Raw genomic sequence first — 27,027 nt, forward strand, 5'->3', positions numbered from 1 at the left:
CTGTGTCTGTACAGTATTAATAGTCAGTTTCAGGGATTATTCTGTACAAAAGAACTGGTAGATGGCATCAAAATAAAAATAAAGACTAATGATACGCAAGACAAGTTTTTATGTAGGTTTTGGACTTCAGGGCCTCAAGAGCAATACTATTATATAACATACTATGGGGAAACAAGTTAGACAAGGTACATACACAAGCACCTCCCACTGCTGCACCGTGGACTGAAGTGTTCTGACTTGTGCTTAGTGATTGACGGGCCGCTTTTTGTGATAAACAATCAAGGAAACCAAAGGTTTCTGTCTTCACTAAACGCAGTCACCAAATGCATATATCTAGTGAGAGGTGTCTGCAAACACCAATACCTGCTTCTGTAGGGTGACGTCAAAGGAAACTTCTAACCTTGATAATACAAAAACAGAAAACAGAGGATGCACACCCAGTGTGTTTTACAGTTACTGGATACAATCTGAATCATACATTTGGCAGTAAAATCTAATGATAATGATGATGATGATGAGTGTGTGACTACATATTATATTTAAACTGAGTATTTACAATAATCGTTATGGATCGAAAGAGTTATTAGCAACAGTACAAGAAGCTTGTTCAAAAAATGTTTTAACGTGTATGTAATATCAAAACGATGATATTCCTAGAACAAAACTACTGTGTAATTTCCCTTTAAATGACTTATTAAATTCCCTCTTCAGCGTTTGCTAACCGGGACAAGGACTCACAGCTGCAGCGCAGAGATATGGGTCAACTTGGTCTGACTAAGACACGGTGCAATACAAGTTCGATCAAAGTGACGGTAAAATCAACTCAACTGTTTGTCATTAAATCAATAAGCAGAAAAAACTATGGGAACTCAGCTGTCATGGTGGTCAGCTAAAAAACTCACCTGTTTAGCCTGACAACGGTGTAGCAGAACCGACGACAGGGTTCTGTGGTTGTCGCTGCTTCTGCTGCTGCTTATCTGTGGGTGTTTTCTGGTTTCTTTAGAAGTCCTATTAGCCACTCACTCCCTACCAAGCCCTCCTGTAATTGGAGGTGTCGTTGCTAGGCAGCGAGCATTATTGCAGTGCATTGGACAGGTCCTGGCACGCTGGACATAAATTAGTCCGGCCGACAGGTGTCGTAAAGGTCCGAGCCAGCCAAATGTTGGGGGAGTAGTGTGTTTAAACATTAATTTGTTATTCGATTTAGACAATTAAAACAATAATTGTGAGGTTGTATGTTTTATATTAAAATTTGCAAATTGCTGTTACATGCATAAATAAAAATGTACCCTTTAGTAAATGCACAATATGAAGAAAGCATGGACAGAAAATGAAGGAGTGTATTCGTAAAAGATTAAAAATAAAGTTGTAATTTATTGGAAATTAAGTTGTCACAATCTGACAAGCAAGACAGTTAGAATAAACACAAATAACATTCACCAATATATAAATACAGACATTGAAAACAAAATAAATGTACATTTCAAGAGAATAAAGGGTTACGATGTACTTTGAAGCATTTAGCAACACATTTTACACAAAAAAAGAGGTTTCGAAAGGAAAATCTAGCTTTAAGTGGACTTTAGAAGTAATTATAGGTCATTAATATATAAAAAAATAATTTTGTAGGGATAAAGGGGCAATTGCTGCCCTTTTTACAATTTGCTTTTTAAAATTGCTGATCTCTTAGAACCAAATACATATATGAACTGTCCTCACTTCATCCAAAGCAGCAGGATTCTTCTGATTCTTCGTCACTCTGATATCTCCCAGACTCAGGCTGGTCCCTGCACTCTGCTATGAAGGCCTGAAGCTGGGACACTGGCAACTTATCTTGCTGATGATGCTGGAAAAGAGTCATTTAACAATACTGAGGTGGTCTTTGGTGGTCCTCATATCATATTCACAGTCACTTACTGTCACCATTCACATGTTACCAGAGTTCGGTTAACTCACTTGATTTACACTGACCTTGATGGTCTCGTAGGTGTCAGTGATGAGGGCGATAAAGAGACTGAGCACCATGTAGATGAAGAGTGAGATGAAGGAGTAGAGGTAGATTCTGCTGAAAAGCCACACCATGTAGCTTTTATCTCTCATGTGCAGGAAGGTGGCGTACATGTCATCACCATTGATGAGTGAAAAAAGACACTCTGTGACCCTGTCCAATGTCCGAAACTGGATTTAATAGAAATACGTGTGAATATTAATTCTTATATATAATATATATAATCTCACAGGTTGACATGAACTATATTTTTCGTACTTTGTCATGATAAGGACCAAGAACAATCCAACCACAGAAGCAGTAGCCGAGATAGATCATGACGGCACAGCAGCAGAACCGAATTACATTTGGGAACGCCGCTCTCAGGGTTAAAATCAAAATCTAAAAAAAAAAGAAACAGTTTTAGGCTCCTTGATAAGCTTTGGCTATGTTGAAAAGTTCAACTGATGTATTTTCTTACATTGTACTTCTTAAAGAAACCTAGGTACCGGATCACACCGACCCAGACCAGCATAGTGGCTGTTCCCAGCAGGATGCTGCACACATCATAGTCTGTCATAAACTACACAAAGAAAAAGAGGTCAGTCATTTCAGGCTGTAGTTATACTATTAATATAAGTGCTATTTGAATTAGATTGATTATATACCTTAGTTTGTATTCCAATTTTGAGCCCTGACCCAGTGATGGACAGTGTGTCGCTAACAATGATGAGAATATACCAGCCATTCACAAACTCCATGCGGTCTGCCCAAGTGACATCTTTATTATAGTGTGAATGGAAGAATGAGGTAAACTCCTGTGTACAAGACAACACAATAAAAAAAGACCTTAACCCAACTGGTAAAAACCAGTTCAGATGACACAGAGCAGTAAGTTTTGAAACATTTGTATATTCACAAACCTTTCACAACTTGTGGCTACAAAGACAGCTGTATATGTAAATTCACTGCATGGTTGGTGGCACAAAAGCTGAAATGAATCACTTACAAACTGTAGTTGGACACCTTTGATGACAGATCGTGTGCAGAGGAGAAGAGAAGTGAAACAGGCGAGGATGACCACAGAGTCAAACCACAAGAGAAGATAATCAATCTTCCCAGCTATAATTAGAGTAGAAACTTAATATTAAATCTTACATTTGTAGTGCATGTGCAGTGCATTGGCCACTCTTAAAGAAGGGTGGGATGGTTGGATGAGAAGTTCTGTGGTCACCGCTAAAGTAAATGTTTGAGTTACAGACTTACAAGTGCCTTCCACACTCCATTCCCTGCACTCATAGATTCTGACATCATATTCTACATCAACCTGTATCTTTCCACTGTGTGCACGGTTGTCAAACATTATCTGTGAAAAAACAAAACACATTACTGAAGCATATTTAATTTCACCCAGGCCATTTGCAACCACAGTCACTAACCATGGTATGAAAGTCATAACAATCTGGTAGCTCGTTGTGCCGCACTGTCTGCAGATTGATAGTTTTCAGTGTTAGGTAGACGTTCACCGACAGCAGTCTAGACACACAAACACCTATTACCAGGCAGCACTTCAATCACTGGGCTTGATGTATATACCTTAAGCTTGGTTACCTTTTGAAATCTAAGGATAAGTTGAATGGTGAGGCCAAATTGTTGTTTTCAGTTGACTCCCCGGGGTACACAGAAATACAGTCTGTGAGAGAAGAACACAGGAGCGAGTTACTAAAGATGTAACATTACACTTGATATGTTCATAAAATTATTTACAGTTCAATCCTTATTTCCACTATGCTGTGGTTAACAGCACTAGCTTCCACTTTTTGTCATCACACCATGCTGACCTGAATCAGCATTCCAAAAATAAATACTGGAAACAAAATGAAAGAGGGATGTTATTGCTGTACATGCAAAGGATTTTAATGTTCATGTCTAAATGGAAATACACATGGATCAAGTAAATACATACAGGTACAATAGTTAGCTGTTATTACTTTGATGCTCCATCTTGTCAGCTTTTATTTATTATTTGTGTTTTGATACCTTTATCAATATGTGGATCAATATCAAAGGTCTCATTGCCCGGATCAATGCTGCTGTTTCTGTAAAATTCCTGACACAGAGACAGAGGAGTAAACTGTCCATTCACCCTCTCGTAGGCAAGGTTGCCAACAGTCAGGTTCTGGATTCCTAAGAACTTTAAATAAAATCAAATAAATGTAACGACATCTGCCACAAAATGGATCTGATATGAAGATATTATATATTACATACCCGGTCGATGATGTAGTAGATGCGATCATAGACATCTGCCTTTGTATAAAGCACATAGGTTCCAAGCCCATGATCTTTATATCCTTTCAGGAACAGATGTCTGAAGGCCATCAGATTCTCATCTTTGAAGGTCACCATCATTTCATTGCTCAGACCAAAAGTCACTAACTGATCAGAAAAGAGGAAAATAACAAAATGTTTACAAATCTGTGATCTGTATTTCTTTAAAGTTTACTCAAAGCATGTGACAATATTTGTTACCTGAATTGTGATGATGGCTATTTTCACTATCTGTATCATCAGCTTCCATGGTTTACGACCTCTGGCTCTGTATTTCTCACAGGGGTTCATGAAGAAGTATTTCAGTCTACGCCTGAAGTCTTCCACCCCCTTGGATCCCACAGGGTGAGCAACCTTGTTTCTGTGTTCCTCTGACCGCAGCAGAGATTGAGCCTCTTCCATACTTAAGTGCAGATAAGTGCAGTATTATTACTTGCAGTAATAGTAGTAGTAATATTGTTGTTATTAAGGTTCAACATGCAGTGAAACTGTGATAAAGGTTGGCGGAGGGGTTCAGTCATTCCACTCATTCTGATGTTTATCAAACTGGTTTTGTTACACGTTCACTCCTCTCACTCTGTGTATATTTATGATGCTTGCACAGTATCCTAGGGTGAAAACCAAGTTAATATATATTTAATTTATTAACAACATTTAACAGCATTGAACAAAACCCTTCTTTTAAAGGTTTTATCTAATACTGCAAACTACCAAGTCTGAGATACTAAGTGTGTGACTTATAAACTGCTGTGTAACTGAATATACTGCATTGTACATATATTTAAATTATTTTACACTTAATCAGATGAGATTAATTCAAAGATCAAAGTTGAAGCTAAATACAATACAATACAATACAATGACACAATAAATTAATTACCTGCCGAGAAGTGCTGTCCAATGAGTAGCCACAGAGTGACTAGTCTGAGCCAGGCATCAGTGCTGTCTGTGTGCAGTGAACACTCAGCAGAGATTACAGTCATGCGTCTGCGTCACGATAAGATTTTCAAGTTTTTCCAAATGAGAGTGAGTCTTCAGTGACAGCATCTGTGCGAGTGCAGAGTCTGAACTGTACTGTATATGATTTAAACTGTGACTTAAACTGGTGAGTGTTTGGCTTTTCAGTTGACGTCTAAAACTCTATTTACTCGTATAAAATTGAATAGACTTTAATATACGTTGCATATTAGGATGCGTTGGTTAAGTGCATGTAGCTGTATGGCACAATATTATTCAATAACCCTATGGTCACAAGTTTCCTCATCTAAAACTACTACTTATTGGGCACCCCTGATATAAATTGCACCACATATTTTTGTGGTTAACCAACCCCATGGCCACCAACATAGGAGAAAAAAACACCAGAAACTGATACCATAATGGAATCCTTTAGTATTTAATACTTAAAAAAATTTAATATGGAAAGTGAAGTAACAATTAGAACTGTAGTGATCACAAGTAAACTTTTTACTTAGATATTTGAGCAGAAACCTTTTGAATTTCCACTGCTCTGGTCAAAGGCAGCATAAAAAAAATCACAGTTTACGCTCAAATCATTAATTCAAAACCACACTTCCTTCCACAGCATGAGAGCTGGAACATTCATTCATTTTCTATCCCAGAGCTAACGTAACTCCCAGCTGACATCAGGTGTACAGAAAATGTGCAGGCAGACCTATGCTATAATTGTTTTTTTAATAGACTATTTCTAACTAAACATAGGTGGTAAACATATAAACTAGAAAGACTGGACCAATACCTAAAGGACTTCCCTCGGAAATTCTGACTGATACATTGATTAACCTGTAGAACAAAGACTGTTACTTCTGCCTTATCAGGCCCAGCACCATTAAACCATGGTATGTGACAATGAAAAGTTCATAGTGGAGTGTTCTGGCTGAGGTTGAGTGGTTTTAGACTGTGTTGTTTATAAGAACTGCTTCTCCTGATGGGGCATTAAAAGATGTTCCCTTGTGATGTTGGGGTAAGTGAGCGTGATCGCAAAGGTTGAAAGTTTGCACTTTGAGAGTCTCCTGCAGCGCTGGTGCACCCGGGGCTTGTGGGGTCTATGCTGGAGGGAGATCCGATCCCCTCATCAGGCACAGGGGGAGCTCCTGGGTCTCCTGGTCTTGGGAGGCTCAAAGAGGTTGAGGAGGAAACTACAGGAATGCTAGCAACAGACACGTAGCATAATTCCTCACCTTTCTGTACTGAGGGCACATTGAGCGACTCTGGGACTTCTAAATTAGATGCACTTCGTTCGCCCTCTGGGTGGAAGAGTAAAGTGGAGTTGTTGGCAAATGAAGTCGGGAGGTCACTTGCCATGCTAGGACTGTTAACTTTGGTGTCAGATGAGGAACTGGAAGCTCGTGCTGTGGAGAGACCATACAGAAATAAGGTAAGAGTAAGTTTGACCATTAATAAAATAAACACTGTAGGTCTACCTACCTTTGAGAGACTCCAGCCTTTCATTTTTTAAAAAATACCTTTGAGAGACTCCAGCCTTTCATTTTTGGCTTTCTGCACCTCATCTGTGATCTTGGTGATGAGGAAGCTCTGTGAGCGCATCTCTCTGATGGAGTCAATCAAAGCATCCAGGCCCCGTGGGTTTTCAGCAAGATAGTCCAGCAACATGGCCGTCCTCTTGCTCTGTGTGGTCCGGCAACTGATTTCCTCGGCATCGTCTCGGGTCAGGATTCTACAAGATCGCAGGAAGTCTAGATGGCGCTCGGCTCTGATCTTTAAACACAGGTAGTGTCGCATTGTGATCAACACCTGAGAATTAAAGCAAACATAATAATGGTGAAACAAAAAGGAAGCAAAATCAGGTATTGACACAGGTATTCAGACACCATCTGAAAATCCTGATATTTTTTGCTTTTGTTGAATTTTAGAATATTATAAAACAGTAATAAAACAGAACATGAATGTCAGAAGGTTCTGTGATAAAACAGAACTTTCTGACATGGGAAAAGTTCCTAAATTCTTTGTCACAGGTACGAGTAGAAAATAGAAGTAAACACTCAACGGTACCATAAATATTCACATTCTCGACTTTGGTTGCATTCGTGATTAGTGGTTAGCAGTGTTAGGAAACCATGCCTTCATACTTACTTCCTTTTTAATGTCTGCCATTTCATCTTCACTCAGCTGAGGAACATCCATTCCTCTCACCCGCAAAGTGCAAATTCAGCTACTACAGCTGGCTCAAAGAAGGTTCCGCGTAAATAACAATAAACGTATCTACGTTAGTCGATTAACTGTGTTTTTAAGTTGATCTAGTATCAAATAAATATCAATACATGCGCAAAGGTGTGTCGACCATCATATTTTTTTTCTTTGCAGCACCGAAAAGAAACAAACCCGGACTTCCTGATTGTACCGAAGTTTGACGTCAGCAGCAGAGGAAATTTAGAGTCATTGGTCTGTGACACACCGAAACACACTGAAAAAACACACTAAACTAAACTAAACTAAAATTGTGCGCTTGTAAAATGTTACCAGGCTATTGTCGCCAAGGTTAGTGTCGTCTCATTCGAAATGTTTTTCATATAAAAAAGATTTTTAAAAATAGGTTAAGAAATGTACTGGCCCTCTCCACTGGATGTCACTATTGAATCACACATTCGTTGGTAATAAATAATCCCACCTTGTTTATTGGTTTGCCTTAAACCAGTTATTATTATTATTATTATTATTATTATTATTATTATTATTATTATTATTATTATTTCCTTATACTGACTATAACTTATACTGACCCTAAACTATTCAGAAATAAACATAATAAGAAGTATATCCAGAATAACAAACAGACAGAAAGTACTTATTTTTAAATCCCAGTGGCTCTTAATAGGGGGTTCCTGTTCCCCTTGGGACACTTGAAGCCACACCAGGTTCTTTAACAAATAGCCAGAAAAGTTAAGAATCATAAGCTGAATTCTATAAATAGTAGGCATTTATATTTCATTATTTAAAAAACCTATAGTCTCCTCTACATCCTGATGATGCAACTTGGTATGTGCTAAGAGACATCACCTGTCAATCAAAGCCCCACAAAAGGCAAAACCAGAGCTGCACAATTTCATCAGTATTCTGAATAATAGGTTTTCATGGGATTTATTTCTAGAAGTTAACCCACCACTGCTTATTTCTTTTTAATAAATCTGATGATGCATTGCTGTGTTTGTCATATTTGAAAAAAAGTAAAATATGTCAAATTCATCCCCTCCATTTCTCTCACCTATTTATTTTAGTCGTTATTTTGTCAAAATTTTCTAAATCCTACACTCTAGAAATTTTTACTTCCTGTTAATTTTATTTAAACAGTGCCAGACCATAACTCAAACCAAATCATATCACGCTACTGCTTGAATACAGTCTTAAACGGCTAAACACTTGAGTTGAGATGCTCATTTCCTTCCAATCAGAATATTTCATCAACGACTGAAGGAGTTCTGCTCCCTGAGGACTCTGTTGTCAGGCTTGCTTTGTCATGCTTGGTAATCTGTACTGTGTCACTGGAAAACACCGCAGCCAAACAGGAAGGTTTTCCTTACCTACTTGTAATCAGACAAGAGGTCATCTGTTGCTGCCTGGAGGGTTTTTTTTCCACCAAGATAATGGCTGGGAACAGAGGGGAAACACAGGCTCCAATATCTGCGTGACTACTCTTGCATCCCAGCAATTCTGGGGGAGAATTACAACAGTAGGCTGCCCTTTAAAGGTCATGTGTTGAAAGTTCGAACAGTGCACAGTACAGCCAATAGAAATAAAATAGTTTGTGAAAGGGCTATCGATACTAAACGAATTGGGGAAAGCGACAGTGCGGGCAGTATTGATGTAAAAAAAAAAATCAGCGGTGAGAGTACTCTGACATTATAATCAGATATTTTAAACTGAGTTTCTGACTTGAAATTAGTACAGCATTATTATAAATAATCTCACCATTACTTTTTTTGAAAAAGTGTACTGGGTTCTCAAATGCTTTATAAAAGTATATAAATAATAGTAAATAAATTGATGACGTTTCTACAGACAGGGGCCTATTTATGGTAGCAACCAAAACGGAGACACTGCAAAAACAAAAAGGAAAATGCCTTGTAGAAAAAGGGGAAACTCTGAAGTCATGGTCAATTAACTGTCTGTGTCACAGATTCAAGTTTTTGATTCATGTTTATAATATTAGTCAAGTCTTATCTTCATTTTCTTTGATCGTTTTAAGATGTTTGACATAAATAATCAGAAGACGAATGAAGGGGAGGAGGCATGGAGAAGCATTCCTATCATTCAGAGAGTATAAAAGGAGATGGAGAGAGTGAGCACTCCTCCTTTTTCTGCACTGCTCTGGTTTAAATACACAGGATCAATGCTCAACATCTAAAGATGTGGAAAGGCTATGTTGGAATTCTGTGCATTACTTTGGTGAGGAAACTATCTCTGTCCATGTGAACTTGGTTTTTGTTTAGTGTCAAATAACTAGTGCACTTTCTCTTACCTCTAAATGGAAGTGTTTGATGTTTTTGGCCAAACCTCAGGTGTCAGCTTCGTGCCCCAAACACTGTCCGTGTCTCTGTGGAGATTTAACCTGTACAAGCGGACTGTGTACAAACGTGGACGTCAGCTGTGGCTGCTGTGGAGTTTGTCCTCGACAACTGTTTGAAGACTGTAGTGAGACGCAGCCATGTGACCACACAAAGGGTTTGGAGTGCAACTTTGGAGGTAGAAATGAATCTGCTATGGGCATCTGTAGAGGTACGTCTCACCTATTATAAAAAGAAAAAACAAAAATTGTTGTCACTGCCCTATTCACTGTTCTACTTCCTGCTTTTGCCTTATCAGCTAAATCAGATGGAAGGTCCTGTGAGTACAACAACAGGATTCACCAAAACGGGGAAATCTTCCGTCCAAACTGCAAACACCAATGCACTTGCATGGACGGTGCTGTTGGGTGTGTCCCTCTCTGTTCACGTGAGCTTCTGCTACCCAGACCGGGTTGCTTCAAAACCAAAAGAGTGAAGGTTGCTAGACGGTGCTGTGAGCAGCTGGTCTGCACAGACCAAAAAAGACCACAGTTTTCTGCAGAAAAGAAGAACAGAAAGAAGAAAAGCAACGACAGAGCATCAGTAGGTGAAAAAGAACTGATGACTGCATGGAGAGGAAGAGCAGAGCCTTCAGCAGGTAATCAGAATTCCACTGTGAATGTATGATGACTATTCTTTGACAAAAACAATAGAGTGTGTAGGATTTACATCTCTATCTCCATTAGGGGGTACTATAAACAATATTGGAACAAAGACTTTGTTCCAATCTAGTTTTTAGGCCAAACTCAAACTTGTTTAATCATTGTACAAATTAATTTTTCCAGCTATACGGAACCACCCAATTGACAATGTGGTGGCCTCAGGGCAGAAGTGTCCATCTGTGTCCACTGCTTGCTCACGCTGCTCCAAGTTCTGTGTGGCTGGAATATCATCCAGATTAATCATTAGCGAAACTCACTGCACACCAATAAAAGAGACCTGGGTCTGTGCAGTTCGACCGTGCAACCACCAGATCATTGACGGAACAAAGGTCAACATATTTTATTACCTTTTGTATGTTAACATGTTAGTATTTTTATATATGAATATATATGATAAAAAACAATAATTATACTGCATGGTGGAAACTCTTTCTCCTCTCAACAGAAAGGTCAGAGCTGTTGCCCATCACAGGACGCCAGCCGTCCAGTGAAACTATCCTACGCGGGCTGTCGGAGCCTCAGAAAGTTTCAGCCCGGATCCTGTGGGCGATGCTGCAGAGCCCCTCGGACCCACACGGCACCAGTGCTTTTCAGGTGTAGAAACAAAAAGGTCTTCAGCAGAATGATGACATTTACAGAGTCATGTGAATGTGCCCTGAACTCTTTTAGCAACAACAAAGACCTCAATGTCCTCCATGCACTCTGAAAAATATATAATAAAATGATTATTAAAAGATATTGTACTGTTGGGTTTAGGAGACCTTGCAGTAATACACGGACTTTGTAAAAACACTTTTGCTTCATACCACTGGAGCCACAAGGGTTGCTTTCTTTAGGAAGCCTTTTTATATTTATAATTTTTATTAACTTACTTAAGACTTTTTTGTTGATGAAGAGAAATCTTCATTTGTGAAAATAACAAAGGTTTTTTTATATTTTCCATTTAAAGATAAACACAGTGAGTTGTGTTTCTGTTAGAAAATTATATTATTATATTTTGTAGAATTTTGAAAAAGAACATATGACATCATTTTACAAGATATTTGTTCAAGTTTGGTAAGAAATGTGATATTTGCTGTGTTTGTTTGATTATTTTTTTATGGCCTAAAAGATTTGCTGAACAATCGAAAAAAAGATGTAATGACAAAAGTTTTTGACCTCTTCTTGTAATATTTAAAACTTTTTTGGTCTAACATTTTATTTCAAAAGTGTTAATAATAAAATAAAGCAGCTACTAAATGTCACTACACACTATTTTTGCTATTATTGTTGTTATATCTCGCCTTCACATTCTGATTTTTTAACAATGACATAGTCTACTGTTACATTTAGAAAACAATATCCCTCTTAACACGTTCTCTGCATGTCTCCATATGCAACCAAATGAATGTTTTCCTCATTCAGTGTAATTTTCTGAGATAGAAGTTGGTATTGAATAGGCTGCCAAAAGCTGAGCTCAGCTCTTTCCAGCAGAAGCCTACTGAATTACAGAAATGTAACATCAGGAGGTTGAGAACAAGAGTTAAGGGAAAAACAGGAGGTTGTGACGCACACCGAGATGAAATGGTTCCATCCCTTGATGAGGACCACAATAGATCTTTGTCTGTGATGAGATGATGAAAGAAGCACAGTTCACATGAGGCGTAAAAAAATGTCCATAACACGGACAGAGGCTTGCATATTAGTCTGCAGAGTTTTTAGAAGTTTATTCAAATAGTTAAAGGATGAAGCCACAAATCAAGCAGCGACCAGAGGAAAAATGTTAGAATTCATCTTTATCTCTTTGTTTCCCCAGGAAACACACACCACAAAAATCGGCATCAGTGGTTTGGAAGTATACCAGAGGCATCAAAGTAATTAAATGTATCAGATTCACACCTGATAACAACAACAAAAAATTCATATTAGAGTCAACATTTTTGCCACATAAAAATGTACCTTTCTACAGACCATAAATGAAGATGATACACAAAGGGTCTGAAGAATCAGTACCGGTTTTCTGACTCTAAGGCTCATCTGTCACTGCATTTACGTAAGTGGTTCATTTGTTGCAAATTACCAGTAGCAACGGAGTGAACCATACAGTTTATTGAGCACAGATTTGCTCAGACATGTGGAAATATTGTGTAATATTAAATATTTCAGGTAAAATACACAGTAATGTAGATGACATAGATGTTACCCTGAGAACAAACAGTCACAGTCAGTCAGTAGTTTTTAAAGATTCTCCAAAGCTGTAAATATGGATATATGTAAATATACACACACACATATATATATGTATTTGATATGTTTTTGATAAGAGGGCCTTTAAAAATCATAGATAAATAAATAAATAAAATCTCACAAATGATTCCAACTGACATTTATCAGTCCATTGACTGACTGATTTTTCTGCACCTATTTTAAAAAATATGATGAACGAAAAGTAGAACTCTGCACTCCTTCATCAAACATTGTGGTATAAGAGTTCTTCAGGAAATTAACATAGTTCTGAATGCTTTGTTTGTGGTTTTCTGATTGTTCCAGGCTGAGCTGTAGGTCCTTGAGACGCACCTCAAAGCGTTTCTCCGCCTACAGGTTCAGACAAGAGACGTATTATCCTCAGATATCACTCAGGCAGAAAGGACGGCTATTTTGTTTTCTACTAAAAAAAAAACCCCACAACAACAATCTTTTGTTTTTTCTTTCTACACAGAATAACAATACTCACAGTCTGTTTACTCTGGCGCAGAAGCCTCAGCTCATTGTCTTTCCTGCTCTTTTCTGCCTCCAGCTCAGAGATTTTAGTCTGAAGAGAATCTTCTTTAGAAAGAGCTTGGTCTTTAACTTTTTTCACCTGGACACAAGAAAACCCAAACAAGTGGAAAACACAATGTGACATCGACCAAACAAAACAAGTTTCAGTTTGAATTGTGACACTGGCACAATAGCACAACTTTGTCAAGAAACAACACTGTTGTTTAGTGCATTTGTTAAAAAAAGTTACACAGATGGTAAACCAACAACGGAGAAAATCCCCTCTGATAATGATAACGATGCTGTTAATGATAATGATGGTGACACCTGTTGTGCAACGTCTGACAAAGCCGCCTCCAGCTGACGCCCGAGGGCCTGGGATTCTGCAGACTGCTGTTGGAGCTGACGGTTACTGTAACTCAGGGCTTCCTCCTGAGCTGTGAGCCGCCGCATCAGTTCCATGTTCTCCTGGACCAACTTATCCACCTGCCTGCAGAAACATGTGAACACAGCAGGACAAGAATTTGAATTAATAAGGATTTTTACGGGGAAATGCCCTTCAAAAAGGTCACAACTACCAAGTGACAGAATCTTCCCTGATATGTAAAAAAGAAATATTAGAAAAAGTACAAGTTTACAAAATGTAAGCCTGACCAGAGCTAGAACCAAACAATTAAAGAAATAATTATGAGTTTGCCAAGAAGAAAAAAACAACATAGAAATATGTACTTATATAAAGTATGTGTGTAAAGTATATATATATATTCATATATGTGTATATATATTTATATAGGTGGAAAATAATTTTGTTCTTTTGTTCCTTTTGTACCTTTTTATAACTTGTTCATGCTATTTTGCAGAATTCACTTTCTCCTGTAAACATATATTGGCCTCATGAATGGATTCCTTCATTTCCACTGACGATGTTAGCAATTTGTTTTGACTCTCCATCTATAAAGGTCAGAGGAAAAACATAAAATGCTATTTCTTTTAGGCATAAATACATACTTAAGAAGACATAAATTACATCTATACTGTACAGATATTCTACACTTTTTCACCACAGTCTTTTAAATGCAAAACATCACTGCAACACTATTGCTGAGGGAGACTGGAACTCAGACAAACCAGTGTGTAGGTTCAACTGGGAAGAGTTTATGTTTCTACTGAAAAAAATTTTGGAAATATATTTTATACAACACTCCACACACAGATTTCTGACACACACAGGGTTGTGATGGTCAGATGCGGGAAAATGTCTACATTTTACATTTCCTGACCACAACAGCTCACGCTGCACACCTTAACCTGCAGCTGCTTAATGGATTCAGCCTTTTCTGAGCACTTCCTCTCCGAGCACCGCAGGTTCTCCTGGCACTCAGAGAGACTCTGTTGGGCTACGCTCAGTAACTCAGGATAAATCAACAGTTCGTCCAAACGGGCCTGCAGCTGCTGCCTCACCTGGACTCAGGGCGAGGGGACGCAGAGGAAATTAAGTTTTGGGAACAAGAAAAAAAGATTAGCTTAAAACTCAAATCAGAGATTTGCATGTTCAAAACCCACACTTCATTTTAATCCTATTGTTGGAATTTGTAAAAAAAAAACAGGATGTACATAAGGAGTCACAGACAATGGAAGGCACACCACGTCCACTGTTAAAATAAAATTCAAAAGTGTAATAAAGACATGGTAAAACATTGATGGATTACCTTTTCAACCTCTGTGTTTCTTCCATCACTCATCTTCTGTGTCTCTCTTAAAACTTTTGCGTATTTGATCCTTAGGTTACTGAGCTCAGCCTGAAGGTCTGCCACCTAAGAAAACAGTATGGAGAGATTAGTGCAGTCAAAATAGCTTCCTCCTTCCACACATCAGAAAAAAAAAAAGCTAAATCTCTTGGACATTATAGACCATACAGAGAAAATATCATTGTGGTGCATTCATGGTCAGTTCAGCCTCTAGCAAATATTATTTCACATTTTAAAAGTCAAAATGCCATTTCTCAATTAAATTTAGGATTAAAGAGAAACAATATTTTCCCCAGTTCAATACTAGATTGTTTTTCACATCCATTTAGGCAGGTGTGCTGTGTCACTGTCTTCTCTGTGACCTTGCATCAAGGACTCTTGTATTCCCAACCTTGATATTATATGCAGTGAATAACTGGTCACCTGACATTGAGACTGTTCAGTTTGATGTTTCCTCTCCTGAGACAAAGTCTTCTCCTCCACCAGAGCAGACTCACAATCAGCCAACTGCTGCTCCAGTTGAGCCACTGAGGCCTGCAGGTAAAGAAACAAACAACTCATCCATTTTTGCCAAAAAAAAAAAAGAAAAGTATTTATCAGCAACAGAAGGACTAGTTTTCCATTCTTCTACAGGTGGGAGGTATTTGTACAGCAGCAAGGAAGTATTTAAAATTCTATTAGTAAAATACTTAATACAATAAAATATTTTTAAAAATGTATCTTGTGTCTCTAGGTAGCCAGTAGAAACACAAGATATTTACCAATAAATAATGTGCAGCAGTGTCTATTTTAACTTTTTCAGGATGCCAAAACACAGGTATTTTACCAATTGGTTAACGCCTGTGTCTCATGTTCAAGATGAGGGACCACCTGTACCTTCAGTGCTGCATTATTGACGAGAAGGGTTCCATTTTCACTGCTGATCCTGTCAACGCGCTGCACCACAGCAGCATTAGCTACAGCCTGCTCATCCTTCTCCTGCTGCAGCTTCCTGATCAGGTCTGTGATCTGGCTTTGATGGACACATATTTTACAGTGATCAGTGAAAACTCATCTAGGGATCAATCCCTTGTGTGAGTACAAACACAGGCCAACCTTTTCAGTAACTCTACACGAGTCAGTAGCTTGTCTCTCTCTTCTGTCAACCTCCTGTTCTGCTGCAGCCAGGAGTCCAGTTCCAAACGGGCGTTGTTCATCAAAGCATCCTTTGGTACAACCATTGGAGAAAGGATGACAAGTGTCACATTTTTTATCATTATCATTTATTTTATGATTTTTTAAAAACCAGCTAATAAAAGCCATGTCAGATTTATACCTTTTCCCTCAACTGTTCGTAACATTTCTCAATGGCAGCTTCGAATCTCTCAGCCCTCTGCTTGTGGGCTCGTGTGGCTTTCTTCAGAGACTCTTGGTCTTGAGCTGCCCTCTCAGTGGAAGACGAGATGGAACTTTTCAGATCATCAATCTCCAACTTTTGTTCAGTCAGAGTTCTTTCCAGAGTCTAAAGCATCATATTTTTCTCAAGGTATTATTTCACATTTTCCATTTGAAAAATGTTCTCTATCTTTGTTGAAGGACTTGGAGTTTATACCTTAAGTTGTCCAATCAGACACTCGTTTTCAGCCTCCTTGTTTTGTAGCTGCTCCTGCAAGTGAGCACGGTTCTCCTCCACACACTTGGACACGTTGACTGCAGTCTTTATGTTCTCCTGTTCAACAGTCATAATTGTTTGTCGAATCTACGGCCATATTATTTATAAAAGTTTTAATACAAACCTGTTCTTTTCTTCGTACATCCATCAGCTCTTCCATGCTTCTCTCTGCTGCATTCAAATCACTTTTTAATTTCTGGGGGAGAAGAATAAAAAAAGACTAACTATGACCAAAATAGTGGAAAAAGGGAATAAAAGCCACAGCTTTTTTTCTGTAAAATGTGTTAAAATGTAACCACTCACCTGGTTTTCACTTTCAGCCTCTGTAACCTTTTTAAGTAAGATGTCAATCTGTTGACTGACATCAGTCCGATCAGCCTGCAAAGAAAGAGGTTTGAACTTAGAAGACAGAATACAAAGAAAAAAACTTCTAATGCACTATGCACCAGAGAACTGTGTAAACACAGGGATATGACAAACCTCTGCTTCCAGGAGTATTTTTAATTTCTGTCGCACAGACTTATTTGTTTGCCGAAAACCCTCTAACTTTTCCATCAGAAGTCCCCTTTGCCTCTTTAGTCGCCGCTTGTCTGTGCCAGGCTGTCTGGAATCCTTCAGAAAACACAAACTTACGTCATCAGATCCAAAATAGTTACACAATCACAATTCAGAACTAGAATTACTCCGGTATTTTATGTATTTGCTTCAGGAAACAAAAAGCAATTTCGTCAAAATATCATTCCGTTCTTCTGTATCTTGACTGAAGGTGCTTGGAGCAGACACCATGACATGTACTTGTGCAGCTCTCGCTCCCCATGGCAGTCAGAAGTTGGGATGATCGATGATAAAGATTCAATTTTATGAAGCAAACTTACAGGCATTTCATTTTCTAATGCATCTTTAAAAGAAGCAAGCTGTACGGCTGCAGAAATGGCTGCTGCTTCAGCATCCATCAGCGCTCTCAGGAAAGGGCTGTGTCCACTAGAAACATCTTCATGACTAAAAAAAAGAGAAAGAAGACATAACAAATTATATATAAAATTAAACATTTGACGGTAATTATATTAGAACCTAATACAATAAAAGTGATAAATAAATTCGATGACTCTTTCCTGCACTTTAATTATTGAGAACATCTGCTGGGGAGTAAATGTGTAAACACTGATGCATCATGGGAGCTCACCTGCTGACATTGACCTCTGGGGTCCTCATCCTGAGAGCACTGCGTCCCTTGCTAGTTCTCTCCAGCTCATATTCAGATCTATCTCTACCTCTACTGCTCACAGAAGGATGCTCATTGGAGGAGCTGAAACCAAGAGGAGGACTTTGGGGCTTGTCCTCTGGAGATGTTCTTCTTTCCACTGAACACATAGAACAAAGTGAACATTTTCAAAAAATAATTCAGGTTTCTGCTTTTCTGTGCAAATGTGTGGCTTGTTTGAAATAATATGAGGCCTCTCTATAGACCTGTCTGACTAAAATGCCTCAACACTAGACATAAAATCACAAATTTGATTTTATGTAGTTCATAATTACCTCAAATATGTTGAAAACAAAACCCATAAATGTTGATTTTTTGTTATTGTTTTATGTACTATTATTAAGTTCCGTTTCCCTTTTAAAAACGTGTTTAATGGGTTTTATTGGTGCTTTAAAGGTCAAGGAAATATTCGAAAATAAACCAGGCACAGCCAAGTCGAATGCTATTGATCGCTAAAACGCTGTCTTTTTAACCAAACATTCCTCGCAGACAAAAATGTGACTATTTTAAATTGCATTTATTAAAATCAGCTTTCATTGATCAAAATCAAACAAATAAGCACGTAAACATTACTTACTCGTGTCTTGGTGACGGTTGGGTACAACGCTACTCTAAGCCGGAGAGTCTCTCCGCCCATTTTTATGTTTCAATGCTAATTGGTTAACGTTGTGCCGATTCAAACACGCACATACAAATCGGGGCTTTTGATTCGTTTTCTTTAAGAAAAGTAGGAGGGACTTAGAGAGATTTAATTCGTAAACAACCAATGACAAAAAGTTTACGTGCAACCATAGAAACGAACAGGAAGTTTGTTGCCACAGATCGACGTAGCATCAGTTTTGCACTTTATAAGAATTATTACAAGGATTTACCATTTAATTTGTTGTTTTATGAAAAGTCTTGATTTATACTAGTCCCCTGGTGTAATTGACCGGGTCATGTAACCATTAAGTGGCTCGGTTCGATCGCTTGTGGGGATTCTTCAGCCAAAATTAGCACAACAGCTAATGTTTTGCCCCTCAGAAAAAAGAAAATGATTAAAGTGAAAATACTCTTCGTTGGTCCCAGTGAGGTAAGAACGCGTTTATGTATCTTTTTCATCACATGTGTCTACAGTTATGAAGGTAAAATATTCAGGTATGTCAATGATGTAGAGCTAATGGAGGAAGAAGACTTAGCAAACCAAAGTTTACCTGGCTCCACATCACATGACCCCTCACTGTCTGCATGATATCGATGCATCTTCTCTTTGCCTTTTTTGAACACAAAATATTACTGTTGGGTAAATAACGAAACATAACGAAAATGTTAATGTAAAATTCTCATTTTTGTTATGTCACAGATCTCAGGAAAACAAAACTGTTTTAAGTAAGCACACTTTAAAGTGCTTTAAAAGTAGGACGTATTTATATAATATTTTGTATCTTTAAGTACTTGCTTAAAGATACAAAATGCTTTTTGATTTATCCCAACTGCAATACCGCTAAAGACCACTTGTGGTCCTCAGCTCTCTTTCAGAGAAACGGATTCATCTTTTATTATCAGAGGTTTGATACTCTTTGTTAGTTGTGACAGGAAAAACATTCATTTGTACCCAATTAATGTTTCTTTTTTTCAGAGTGGCAAAACAGTTTTGGCTAATTTCCTCTCTGACACAACAGAAAATGTGGGAGGTGAATACAGACCTACTCGGGGAGTCAGGTATAACCAGTGAACTGTTTTAAAAAAAAACTCCAGACATTTGTTTAAAAGACCTGTTTCACATTTTTGTGTCTTAACCCAGCATTAACCCAAAATTGAGATTTCAAAAAATGAAACAAAGATTGACGATTTACTAAACACGTAAAAATGTCTTCATGTTTTTAAGGATACTGGAATTTGAATCACAACCTGTTGGCAGTGGTGACAACAAGGCATGTGAAGTGGATCTGTGGGACTGCTCTGGAGATTTTAAGTAATCCCTATACAGTGTCAATACTTTTTATATAGCTCCTGAAAGACCAAACTTAATTAATGTTAGGTTTCTTTTTTTTCTTTTCTTTTTTTGTCACACAGATTTGAATCTTGCTGGCCTGCTCTAATGAAGGACTCCAATGGTGTTGTGATCATTTTCAATCCTGATGTTCCCAGTCACCTCAAAGAAATAGAGACGTGGCATTCGATGTTCATTTCCTCCCAGGGCTTGGTTGACAACCAGTGCTTACTCATATCTCACTACAAACCCGGCAGCAAAGTAGAAGATGAACGTGTGCCTTTAGGTAACCACACATCAGGACTCCCTGGGCTGTGAATATAATGTATTTTTACTACATTAAGTGTGTTTTCTTTCTGATGCAGCTTCACATTTAAGCAGAATCCCTTTCATTCAATCCAACCTGGAGGAGGAGCCAGAGGACGTGAGGCAGAGTTTCTGCAGATACCTGGGAAACGTTGTGAACGCAATGTCAGAAAGTCGAGAAAGAGAGGAAATGTCCATCATTACATGAGAGCTCTACATTTGAACTTAATATACAGTGAAAAATATACACTTGTATTTGTTTCTCGATTACAAACCATATCCTGTAAAACTCACGACCCTTAAAATTGCAGCAGAATGGTCACATACTTCATGATTATCAGGCAAAGACCAAAACATGACCAAAAATGTTTTTTTTTACTGACCGTCTATTTTGAATAGACAGAGACAGGTCCTTGGACAATGATTACAGCAACACCAGTGTATTGTCAGTTTTTAAATGTGTGGGTTCAACCAACTGAAAACACACTGTCAGTCCATTTGCCTGTTCAATGCCATTTCAAGTGAGTTCCCAAATACTTAACTTAGTTTGTATTGCATCTGCAAATCTACCAATTTAAAATGTTCACTCTAAGTGTAGATTGGCTATGATTGCTCTTCAACAGCTTGACATTCAATGACCTTTTTGTAATTTCCATGTGAATGTGCCCGCTTCTGACTATCACATGGATGACTGAATCATTAGTCACTTTTATGACTCATGCTCTAGTCATGCGTTCAACCAAAATAATGGTGCATTGTGCAAACAATGCAGGTTTGACCTGTATTTAATAAACACCAAACTACAGACACCAGCTGATCCATTCCCACATGCTGGTCCTTAAACAGGCGACCGCGGCTGAGCTTGTAAGCAACAGAAGGTCAACGCTGGCATATCCCCACAGACCTGTAGACTTCAGGGCAGTGTGGGTAACGGTCAAAACGCCCAAGGATAGTCACTAATCACCTGGTGATGCCTTCTCTTGGCTAAAGGTTATGGTCCCAAAGACATCATTAAGGGAGTTTGTATCAACAGTTGTTTTCAGGTATGTAGTGGAGATGTACTAACTAACTTTTATTCCACATACCATAAATGGATGGTTAACAGGATTAATAAGTTGTCTGTATAAAGATTGGAAGAAAACTACGCTGATGATTTGAAAAACTGCCATTGACATATTTTAAGATCGAAATAAACATGGTTCCCAAGATGCAATTTGTTTAGTTGTTACTAATAAATAACATAAGAACAACGATGACAAACTGCACACATGATAAACAGAAGATACACAATAATATTAATGGCATGTTGTTGAGGAGGAAGAACAAGTCACAACATGCGGTTTAATAAACAAAAGATGAATGAAACTAATTATTTCTTAAGTCTATTTATTCTACGTTTTGAAAGTATGCATCTTTCTGTCCCCACGGCTGCGTCCTGTACTCACCATGCAGATGTCTGCAGTCGGACAGCATGACCTTTGACTTCTCTAGGGCTTCCATTCTGTACAAGTCGGGATGTTCATGATCGTTAGTGCCAACAGTCCTCCCAATTTACTACCGCTCTTTTCCTCCTTCCCTTCATAGTGAGTAACTCAAACCATCAGATCAAAGCCAACATTAAAACCAATTCAATAAAACATGGATAAAAGATTTTCATAATGTGTTCACATTCAAAGATTTTGATTTAAAAAGCATGCCACGTTGTGCTTTATACACAGTGTCTGTGTTGGTTTCAGAGGTGAACTTTTTTTTTTGTTTAAAGTGGTTCCAAAGCTCTCGCAGTGCGTCACAATTTCCACCTGCTGGAAAATATGAGGCTAATGTCAGGAGTAAATGATCTGTTCTAAGGATTTCTGACTCATCATTGTCCAAGTATATGTTAGTATTCAAATGAAAAAACTATTCAGATGAAACAGTTAAACATGGAAAACATTCATTGTTAATTGCGAAAGACAAAATGACAATCCCATTATAACACCAATGTTAGAAGCCATTAAAAATACCATTGGTTTGACCAGGATTTTTAACCAATAACTTCTGGGCTGTAACTTCTTTAATCCATTATTGACTAAAGTTTAGTTCATACTTTAATATTGTTTGGTTGGACCTTTCATACATTTCCTCAGGAATGCAAAATATAGAACTGAGCTAAATGTGTTTCTGACATTAAATTGACCTTATGAAAATGAGAAATATGTTCTTTAAACCAATTTTAAAAAGTGTGAAACAACAGACATTCTGCCCTTTGAATATCCTGCAGAACCAGCCTGATGAAGCTTAGACCGTGTGAGTCATAGACACAAAAATATACACAGATAGACAGGAAGGCAGAAGGAAGCAGAGAGGAAGAGAGTCTGAGTCAATCTTCCCATTCATGGCCTAAAATGAGCAGAAAATGAGACTAAAACAAATTAGATGATTACTTTAGCCTTGGCAAGCAGAGCAGAAACGCAGATATTTGATGACAGAGCAGCTCTTTAACGGGCCTCATCTCTGCACGGGGTATGGAGACAGATAAGGACATCTTTGATTTCTTTACCAATCTGTGGGAAAGTGGAAAAAATGATTGCCAGGATTAGGGAGATGAAGTCATTTGTTTAAATCTGTCGTTGCGTGACTCTTCTCTTCAATTATCGTTGTTATCCTAACTGGCCTCTCTCTCTTTCCAAATGCATCTGGGCCCAAATGACCACGATGTGTGGAGATCATTTAGAAGGTTCTATAAAGAGTTCTCAATTACAAATTCTAAAATATTCTTCTATTAAATTGTATTTAACTTTAATTTATCTGCGTTAATGTGTGCGTGCAAGGCAAATTACTGTGTGTAATGGGGAATCAGATAAACCCATAACACTAAAATTAGGAAACAAGAGCTGAGATAAAAAGATCATAGCTATAGAGCTGTGGATGAATTAAATAATAATGCTCAGACATTTTAGGTGTGATGTTCTTCTGAATGATGTCTTTCTCTTCGCTGGATATTTTAATGTAATGTTATGAGCGCACATTTAAAATGAGAAATGTATAATTTAGAGATCACTAAAGTCCTTTTTATTCCTAAAGGAATGAGAAACTTCATTTAAGGCCTCAAGGAGACGCCAGCATTTTAGGGTTTAAACAAAGTCGAATGTGTATGTAATGGTGGAGCGGCTACATTAGCAGAGAATCCCTGTGAAAGTACGTCCCACAGGATGAAACTGTCACAAACTCAGGTGTAAAATGTGACCTTCAATGTGAGCATCTCACTGAGATGTAACATTCAAAATAATAGTATTATTTTTACCACATATTAAATATAAAAATGACATTGACAAATGACAAACAAATGCTAACTTTGTGTATTACAAAGGATATGCAGAATCTGAGGGTAAAAACCATTCAAAGTTGCTTTTCACATTGATTAACTCTAAGGTTTTGTTTTTGTCCACAATCTCTGTTCAATCTGTGGCCATCACTGCAACAGCCATTAACTGCAGCTGAGTACACACACACACCTGATTATGATCAGCTTATAAGGCTACACACACACAGACACACATGTACAGTGCCTTTCAAAAAAACAAAAAGAAGCACAAAATGGCACAAACATAAGCAGCTTAGTTTCCTCGTATCAACAGCCCAGAGCGGCAGTCGTCCATTAATCAGTGCAGTTACATCCACATGAAGCAATGCAGTTTATCTGTTATGGATTAGAGAGACAACAAAACAAACCCTGTCTTTTTTAGCTGCGTTCCCACTGAGTCATCACACTCTTGTGGGTACTTGGTGAGGTTTAACGAGGCTGAAGTTCAACGAGGGAAGAGTTTGTACTTTTATTGAAGGCTATACTTGAATGCAATATTAAGTTTCTTTGTTTTATCAGTAAATTCTGACATGTATTTACCTGAGTAGAGTGTTCACTGTAGGATGTTATCTTTATTCTACATCAGTGGGAGGGCTAAAAAAGGCTTTGCTTATATTGGTTACATCAAATTCTTTTTTTTAGGATTGACGTTAATCCACCTAAGATCATGAAACGGCCCACGACACCTCCTCTGAGTTCATTTGAAAAAAAAAAGCCTTTGTTGAAAGCAGCTAGAATTCCTACAAGTTAGCAATAAAACAGATATGAAGATAGACGAAAAGGAAGTGAAAATTACCAGAAAAAAAGCAAAATGTAGTATCTATCAGATAAAAACCCAATTATAACTATTGTTGGGGTCATATGTGGCCAGAAGTTATGAATAATTCCAGAGTAAAATAGCTTAAAGCCAAAGCTGTGCAATTTATTTTTGTATGTATTGTTTGTGTGCAATCATAAAAGCATCAGAGACATTATTTATATTAAATTATTTGACTGACTAATCGCTTTCCCCTTGGTTTTAGAATCTTTAAAAAGTGTCTTAAAGAAATGTACAAAACTTTATAAAATTGCTCTGGCACTTGCCTTAGAAACGTTATACACTTCTGTGAAACTCATTTCAGATGGGCAAAAAAGGCCAATGATAAAAAGTAATTTTCCAAGCTTAATGGTGGGCAATAAAAAAAGTGATTTTAGAAAGAAAAGTCACGTCTGGCTCCTGGGCTGAACTGTAGACACTGAAGTGGACGCTATTTGCAGGGTTTAGCATTAAATCCAGATATGACATTGTTATCATTACAGTGATTCAAATGCATATCAGTGTAATGAAATGTTCAATTTTTGATTCTAATGTTCTCTACCATGTGCATTTCACCCACTGAGATGATCACATTTATAGGTTCTTGTGGGTCTCCTTCTATGATAAAATGTTTTTTTTTTCACCCAATGTCACCAAAAATCTCATTGATCTGTTATTGGTTGCCATTAAATCAAATGTAAATCACACCATCTGCGACTCTTTGTTGTTGATATAGTTCAGTGTAATAACGGCCAAATTAGCTCCATGAGGCCAAATGGGGTTTATAGATTTGAGCTGTACAAAAAAGAAATCCATTCGTCTGTTGATGTTCTTTAATTGGAAATATAAAACTCGGGTAATAGTCCGTAATAGAACTCCAAATCCACTGCTTAGAGATGAAAATCTTTTTTTTCTTCTGCCGTCTCAGAAATCTCGAGCCAGTCTTCATGGATTTTTCATTTGAGGCAAAACCTAAATAGATTCAGTGTTTTTTTTTCTTTCATACTTTAACTCGAACATTAGCTTCTCACTGTATCTGTAAGTACATCCTGCTCTGCTCTCTCTTTAAAATCTCTCACTTTTATTTTTCCCAAGGCAAGGAACAAAAGGTTCCCCTTTAAAGTTTCTGTTTTAATTCTTCTGACTTTATCATTTTATTTGTTAATACCATTTACTTTAAGGAGCAGCACCACCCTAGTTGTGGATAGTGGATGTTAACAAAACTGTGACTGGTCATGTTTTTAAATGAGGCAGGAAATCAGGGAATACACTTCATTTGCATGTGCAGACAGGTGGTGATTCGCTCTCTTTCTCTCTTTAGTGAAACCATTGATATCCCAAAGTGACCCACCACCTGCAGCAATCGGGATGATTATTATACAACCTGCACCAACATGAAGGCCCTGTCACATCCAGCCCTGTAGTTTTGGTTGTTGTCATTATTATGAGTTAATGCATGTTTATCTCTGTTTTGTTTACTGCTGTGTCTTACCTCCTTTTCTCTTCTCTGTGTTCATGTTCGTTTGCCCACCTCTTCCTGCCTCGTTAGTTTGTTCTCCTTGGTGATTGTCTAACCTTCTCCACCTGTGTCTCATTAACTCCTCCCCTACATCTCCTGTATATTCCTGCCACTTCCACTCGTTTCTGTTTTGCCTCTCCTCGCTCAGTGAATCACTGTGTCTTTCTGGACTTGTGTTTCTACATGTGTTTTTCTGACTCTGCCTTACAACGTGTCGTTGTGCAATTTTTTAGTGCTGTTGTACCTTTTGCCTACATACCTCAAATGTTTGTCCGTTCATCTATTAGCAGCCTGCCTTTAAGTACACACCCAAAAGGATCCTTCAGGTCACAAAGTGCACACTTGCATAATGGGGTTATTATATATATATATATATATATATATATATTTGATTGGTTCCACACATTGATTGAATAACATCTCAGCATACTTAATGAAAAAAATATAGTAATATGATTTAATTTATATGAGTTGTAACTACATTAGTACAACAAAAATGACAAGACTGTGCATGAATACAGTGGTTTTCTGTTAATCTCATTTCATAAAAGTTTGGTCCGATTGGTCTGATGCCAATCCCGGCAGTCATTGGTCGATGGCACAGTACACTCTGGATTATCACAGGGCCGCATTTATAACGTTGTCACACTCAATCCTGAATCTAATCCCATATTAGTTAATATAGTATTCCTGTCAGAAGCTGTCAGAACAAAGAAAAAAAGTCTTTTTGTCAGTTATTGATGAAAATATTTAATCACTACAAGAATCTGCTGGAATAAATTCACCTTTATGTGTTTGGAGGATGACGGTTGTTGTCAAGATGCTATGATGTCTAGGAGGGTTGCCACCTCAGAGTGGTTCTTGTAGAGTGCTCTTCATGGTCTTCTCCATCCTCCTGGCTGTGGGTCATGTCAGCTGAGGGTCACGAACCCTCAGATGCACATTTGCCCAGCAGATGGTGGACTGTTCTGATGAAAGCACCTTCAACCACAGGACTAATTCTCCTCTGAACGCTGTTCTTTCTCCTTTCTAAACCGATGTGCACGATGTTTGTGCTTATATGAGTTTTGTGAATTGATTGTTTTCAGTCCCCATCTGAACGCTTGGTAACAACAGCGGGGCTGGGGAAT

General features: G+C 37.9%; 6 protein-coding genes across 9 annotated transcripts in view; 2 read left to right on the forward strand and 4 right to left on the reverse strand.

The window, feature by feature from the left end:
• Positions 1 to 1,037, reverse strand: part of ssx2ipa (synovial sarcoma, X breakpoint 2 interacting protein a) — a 5,204-nt gene extending 4,167 nt beyond the window's left edge. The window contains exon 1 of the mRNA XM_008334410.3: positions 903 to 1,037. The gene's annotated coding sequence lies outside the window, so the exon portion shown is untranslated. The remainder of the gene's footprint in view (positions 1 to 902) is intronic.
• Positions 1,038 to 1,357: 320 nt separating this feature from the next.
• LOC103396360 (mucolipin-3-like) lies at positions 1,358 to 5,567 on the reverse strand. Of its 2 annotated transcripts, none has more exons than XM_008334411.3 (12): positions 4,520 to 5,567; positions 4,259 to 4,426; positions 4,028 to 4,181; positions 3,599 to 3,680; positions 3,427 to 3,523; positions 3,254 to 3,353; positions 2,997 to 3,109; positions 2,656 to 2,805; positions 2,469 to 2,570; positions 2,267 to 2,389; positions 1,972 to 2,178; positions 1,358 to 1,846 (listed from the first exon to the last, which is right to left on the reverse strand). In XM_008334411.3, the coding sequence occupies exons 1-12, from the start codon at positions 4,718 to 4,720 to the stop codon at positions 1,721 to 1,723; spliced, it is 1,623 nt and encodes a 540-aa protein (XP_008332633.1). In that variant the 5' UTR covers positions 4,721 to 5,567; the 3' UTR covers positions 1,358 to 1,720. The 2 variants fall into 2 exon arrangements, with proteins under 2 accessions (XP_008332633.1, XP_024921838.1); XM_025066070.1 differs by having other exon boundaries at positions 1,957 to 2,178.
• A 134-nt stretch (positions 5,568 to 5,701) lies between these two features.
• Positions 5,702 to 7,696, reverse strand: bcl10 (BCL10 immune signaling adaptor). Its single transcript, XM_025066073.1, has 3 exons — positions 7,433 to 7,696; positions 6,805 to 7,093; positions 5,702 to 6,690 (listed from the first exon to the last, which is right to left on the reverse strand). Exons 1-3 carry the CDS (start codon positions 7,481 to 7,483, stop codon positions 6,275 to 6,277), a joined length of 756 nt encoding a protein of 251 aa, XP_024921841.1. The 5' UTR covers positions 7,484 to 7,696; the 3' UTR covers positions 5,702 to 6,274.
• A 1,507-nt stretch (positions 7,697 to 9,203) lies between these two features.
• On the forward strand, positions 9,204 to 11,654 carry LOC112486294 (protein CYR61-like). Its single transcript, XM_025052482.1, has 5 exons — positions 9,204 to 9,742; positions 9,856 to 10,072; positions 10,160 to 10,498; positions 10,686 to 10,891; positions 11,008 to 11,654. The coding sequence occupies exons 1-5, from the start codon at positions 9,704 to 9,706 to the stop codon at positions 11,266 to 11,268; spliced, it is 1,062 nt and encodes a 353-aa protein (XP_024908250.1). The 5' UTR covers positions 9,204 to 9,703; the 3' UTR covers positions 11,269 to 11,654.
• A 280-nt stretch (positions 11,655 to 11,934) lies between these two features.
• LOC103396361 (outer dense fiber protein 2-like) lies at positions 11,935 to 18,629 on the reverse strand. 2 transcript variants are annotated; one of them, XM_025052534.1, is made up of 17 exons: positions 18,539 to 18,629; positions 17,884 to 18,061; positions 17,576 to 17,699; positions 17,181 to 17,312; positions 17,004 to 17,078; positions 16,825 to 16,896; positions 16,641 to 16,757; positions 16,365 to 16,550; positions 16,145 to 16,254; positions 15,926 to 16,061; positions 15,473 to 15,583; positions 15,011 to 15,115; positions 14,604 to 14,762; positions 14,154 to 14,252; positions 13,629 to 13,793; positions 13,276 to 13,401; positions 11,935 to 13,136 (listed from the first exon to the last, which is right to left on the reverse strand). In XM_025052534.1, coding segments are annotated over exons 1-17 (2,070 nt in total). In that variant the 5' UTR covers positions 18,540 to 18,629; the 3' UTR covers positions 11,935 to 12,962. The 2 variants fall into 2 exon arrangements, with proteins under 2 accessions (XP_024908302.1, XP_024908303.1); XM_025052535.1 differs by lacking the exon at positions 14,604 to 14,762 and having other exon boundaries at positions 11,936 to 13,136.
• A 97-nt stretch (positions 18,630 to 18,726) lies between these two features.
• Positions 18,727 to 21,604, forward strand: ift22 (intraflagellar transport 22 homolog (Chlamydomonas)). 2 transcript variants are annotated; one of them, XM_008334413.3, is made up of 5 exons: positions 18,727 to 19,033; positions 19,580 to 19,662; positions 19,829 to 19,915; positions 20,017 to 20,219; positions 20,299 to 21,604. In XM_008334413.3, the coding sequence occupies exons 1-5, from the start codon at positions 18,995 to 18,997 to the stop codon at positions 20,445 to 20,447; spliced, it is 561 nt and encodes a 186-aa protein (XP_008332635.1). In that variant the 5' UTR covers positions 18,727 to 18,994; the 3' UTR covers positions 20,448 to 21,604. The 2 variants fall into 2 exon arrangements, with proteins under 2 accessions (XP_008332635.1, XP_008332636.1); XM_008334414.2 differs by lacking the exons at positions 19,580 to 19,662; positions 19,829 to 19,915.
• Positions 21,605 to 27,027: the final 5,423 nt, after the last annotated feature.

This window comes from Cynoglossus semilaevis, chromosome 20, assembly GCF_000523025.1.
Source record: "Cynoglossus semilaevis isolate Cse_v1.0 chromosome 20, Cse_v1.0, whole genome shotgun sequence".
Lineage (NCBI taxonomy): Eukaryota > Metazoa > Chordata > Actinopteri > Pleuronectiformes > Cynoglossidae > Cynoglossus > Cynoglossus semilaevis.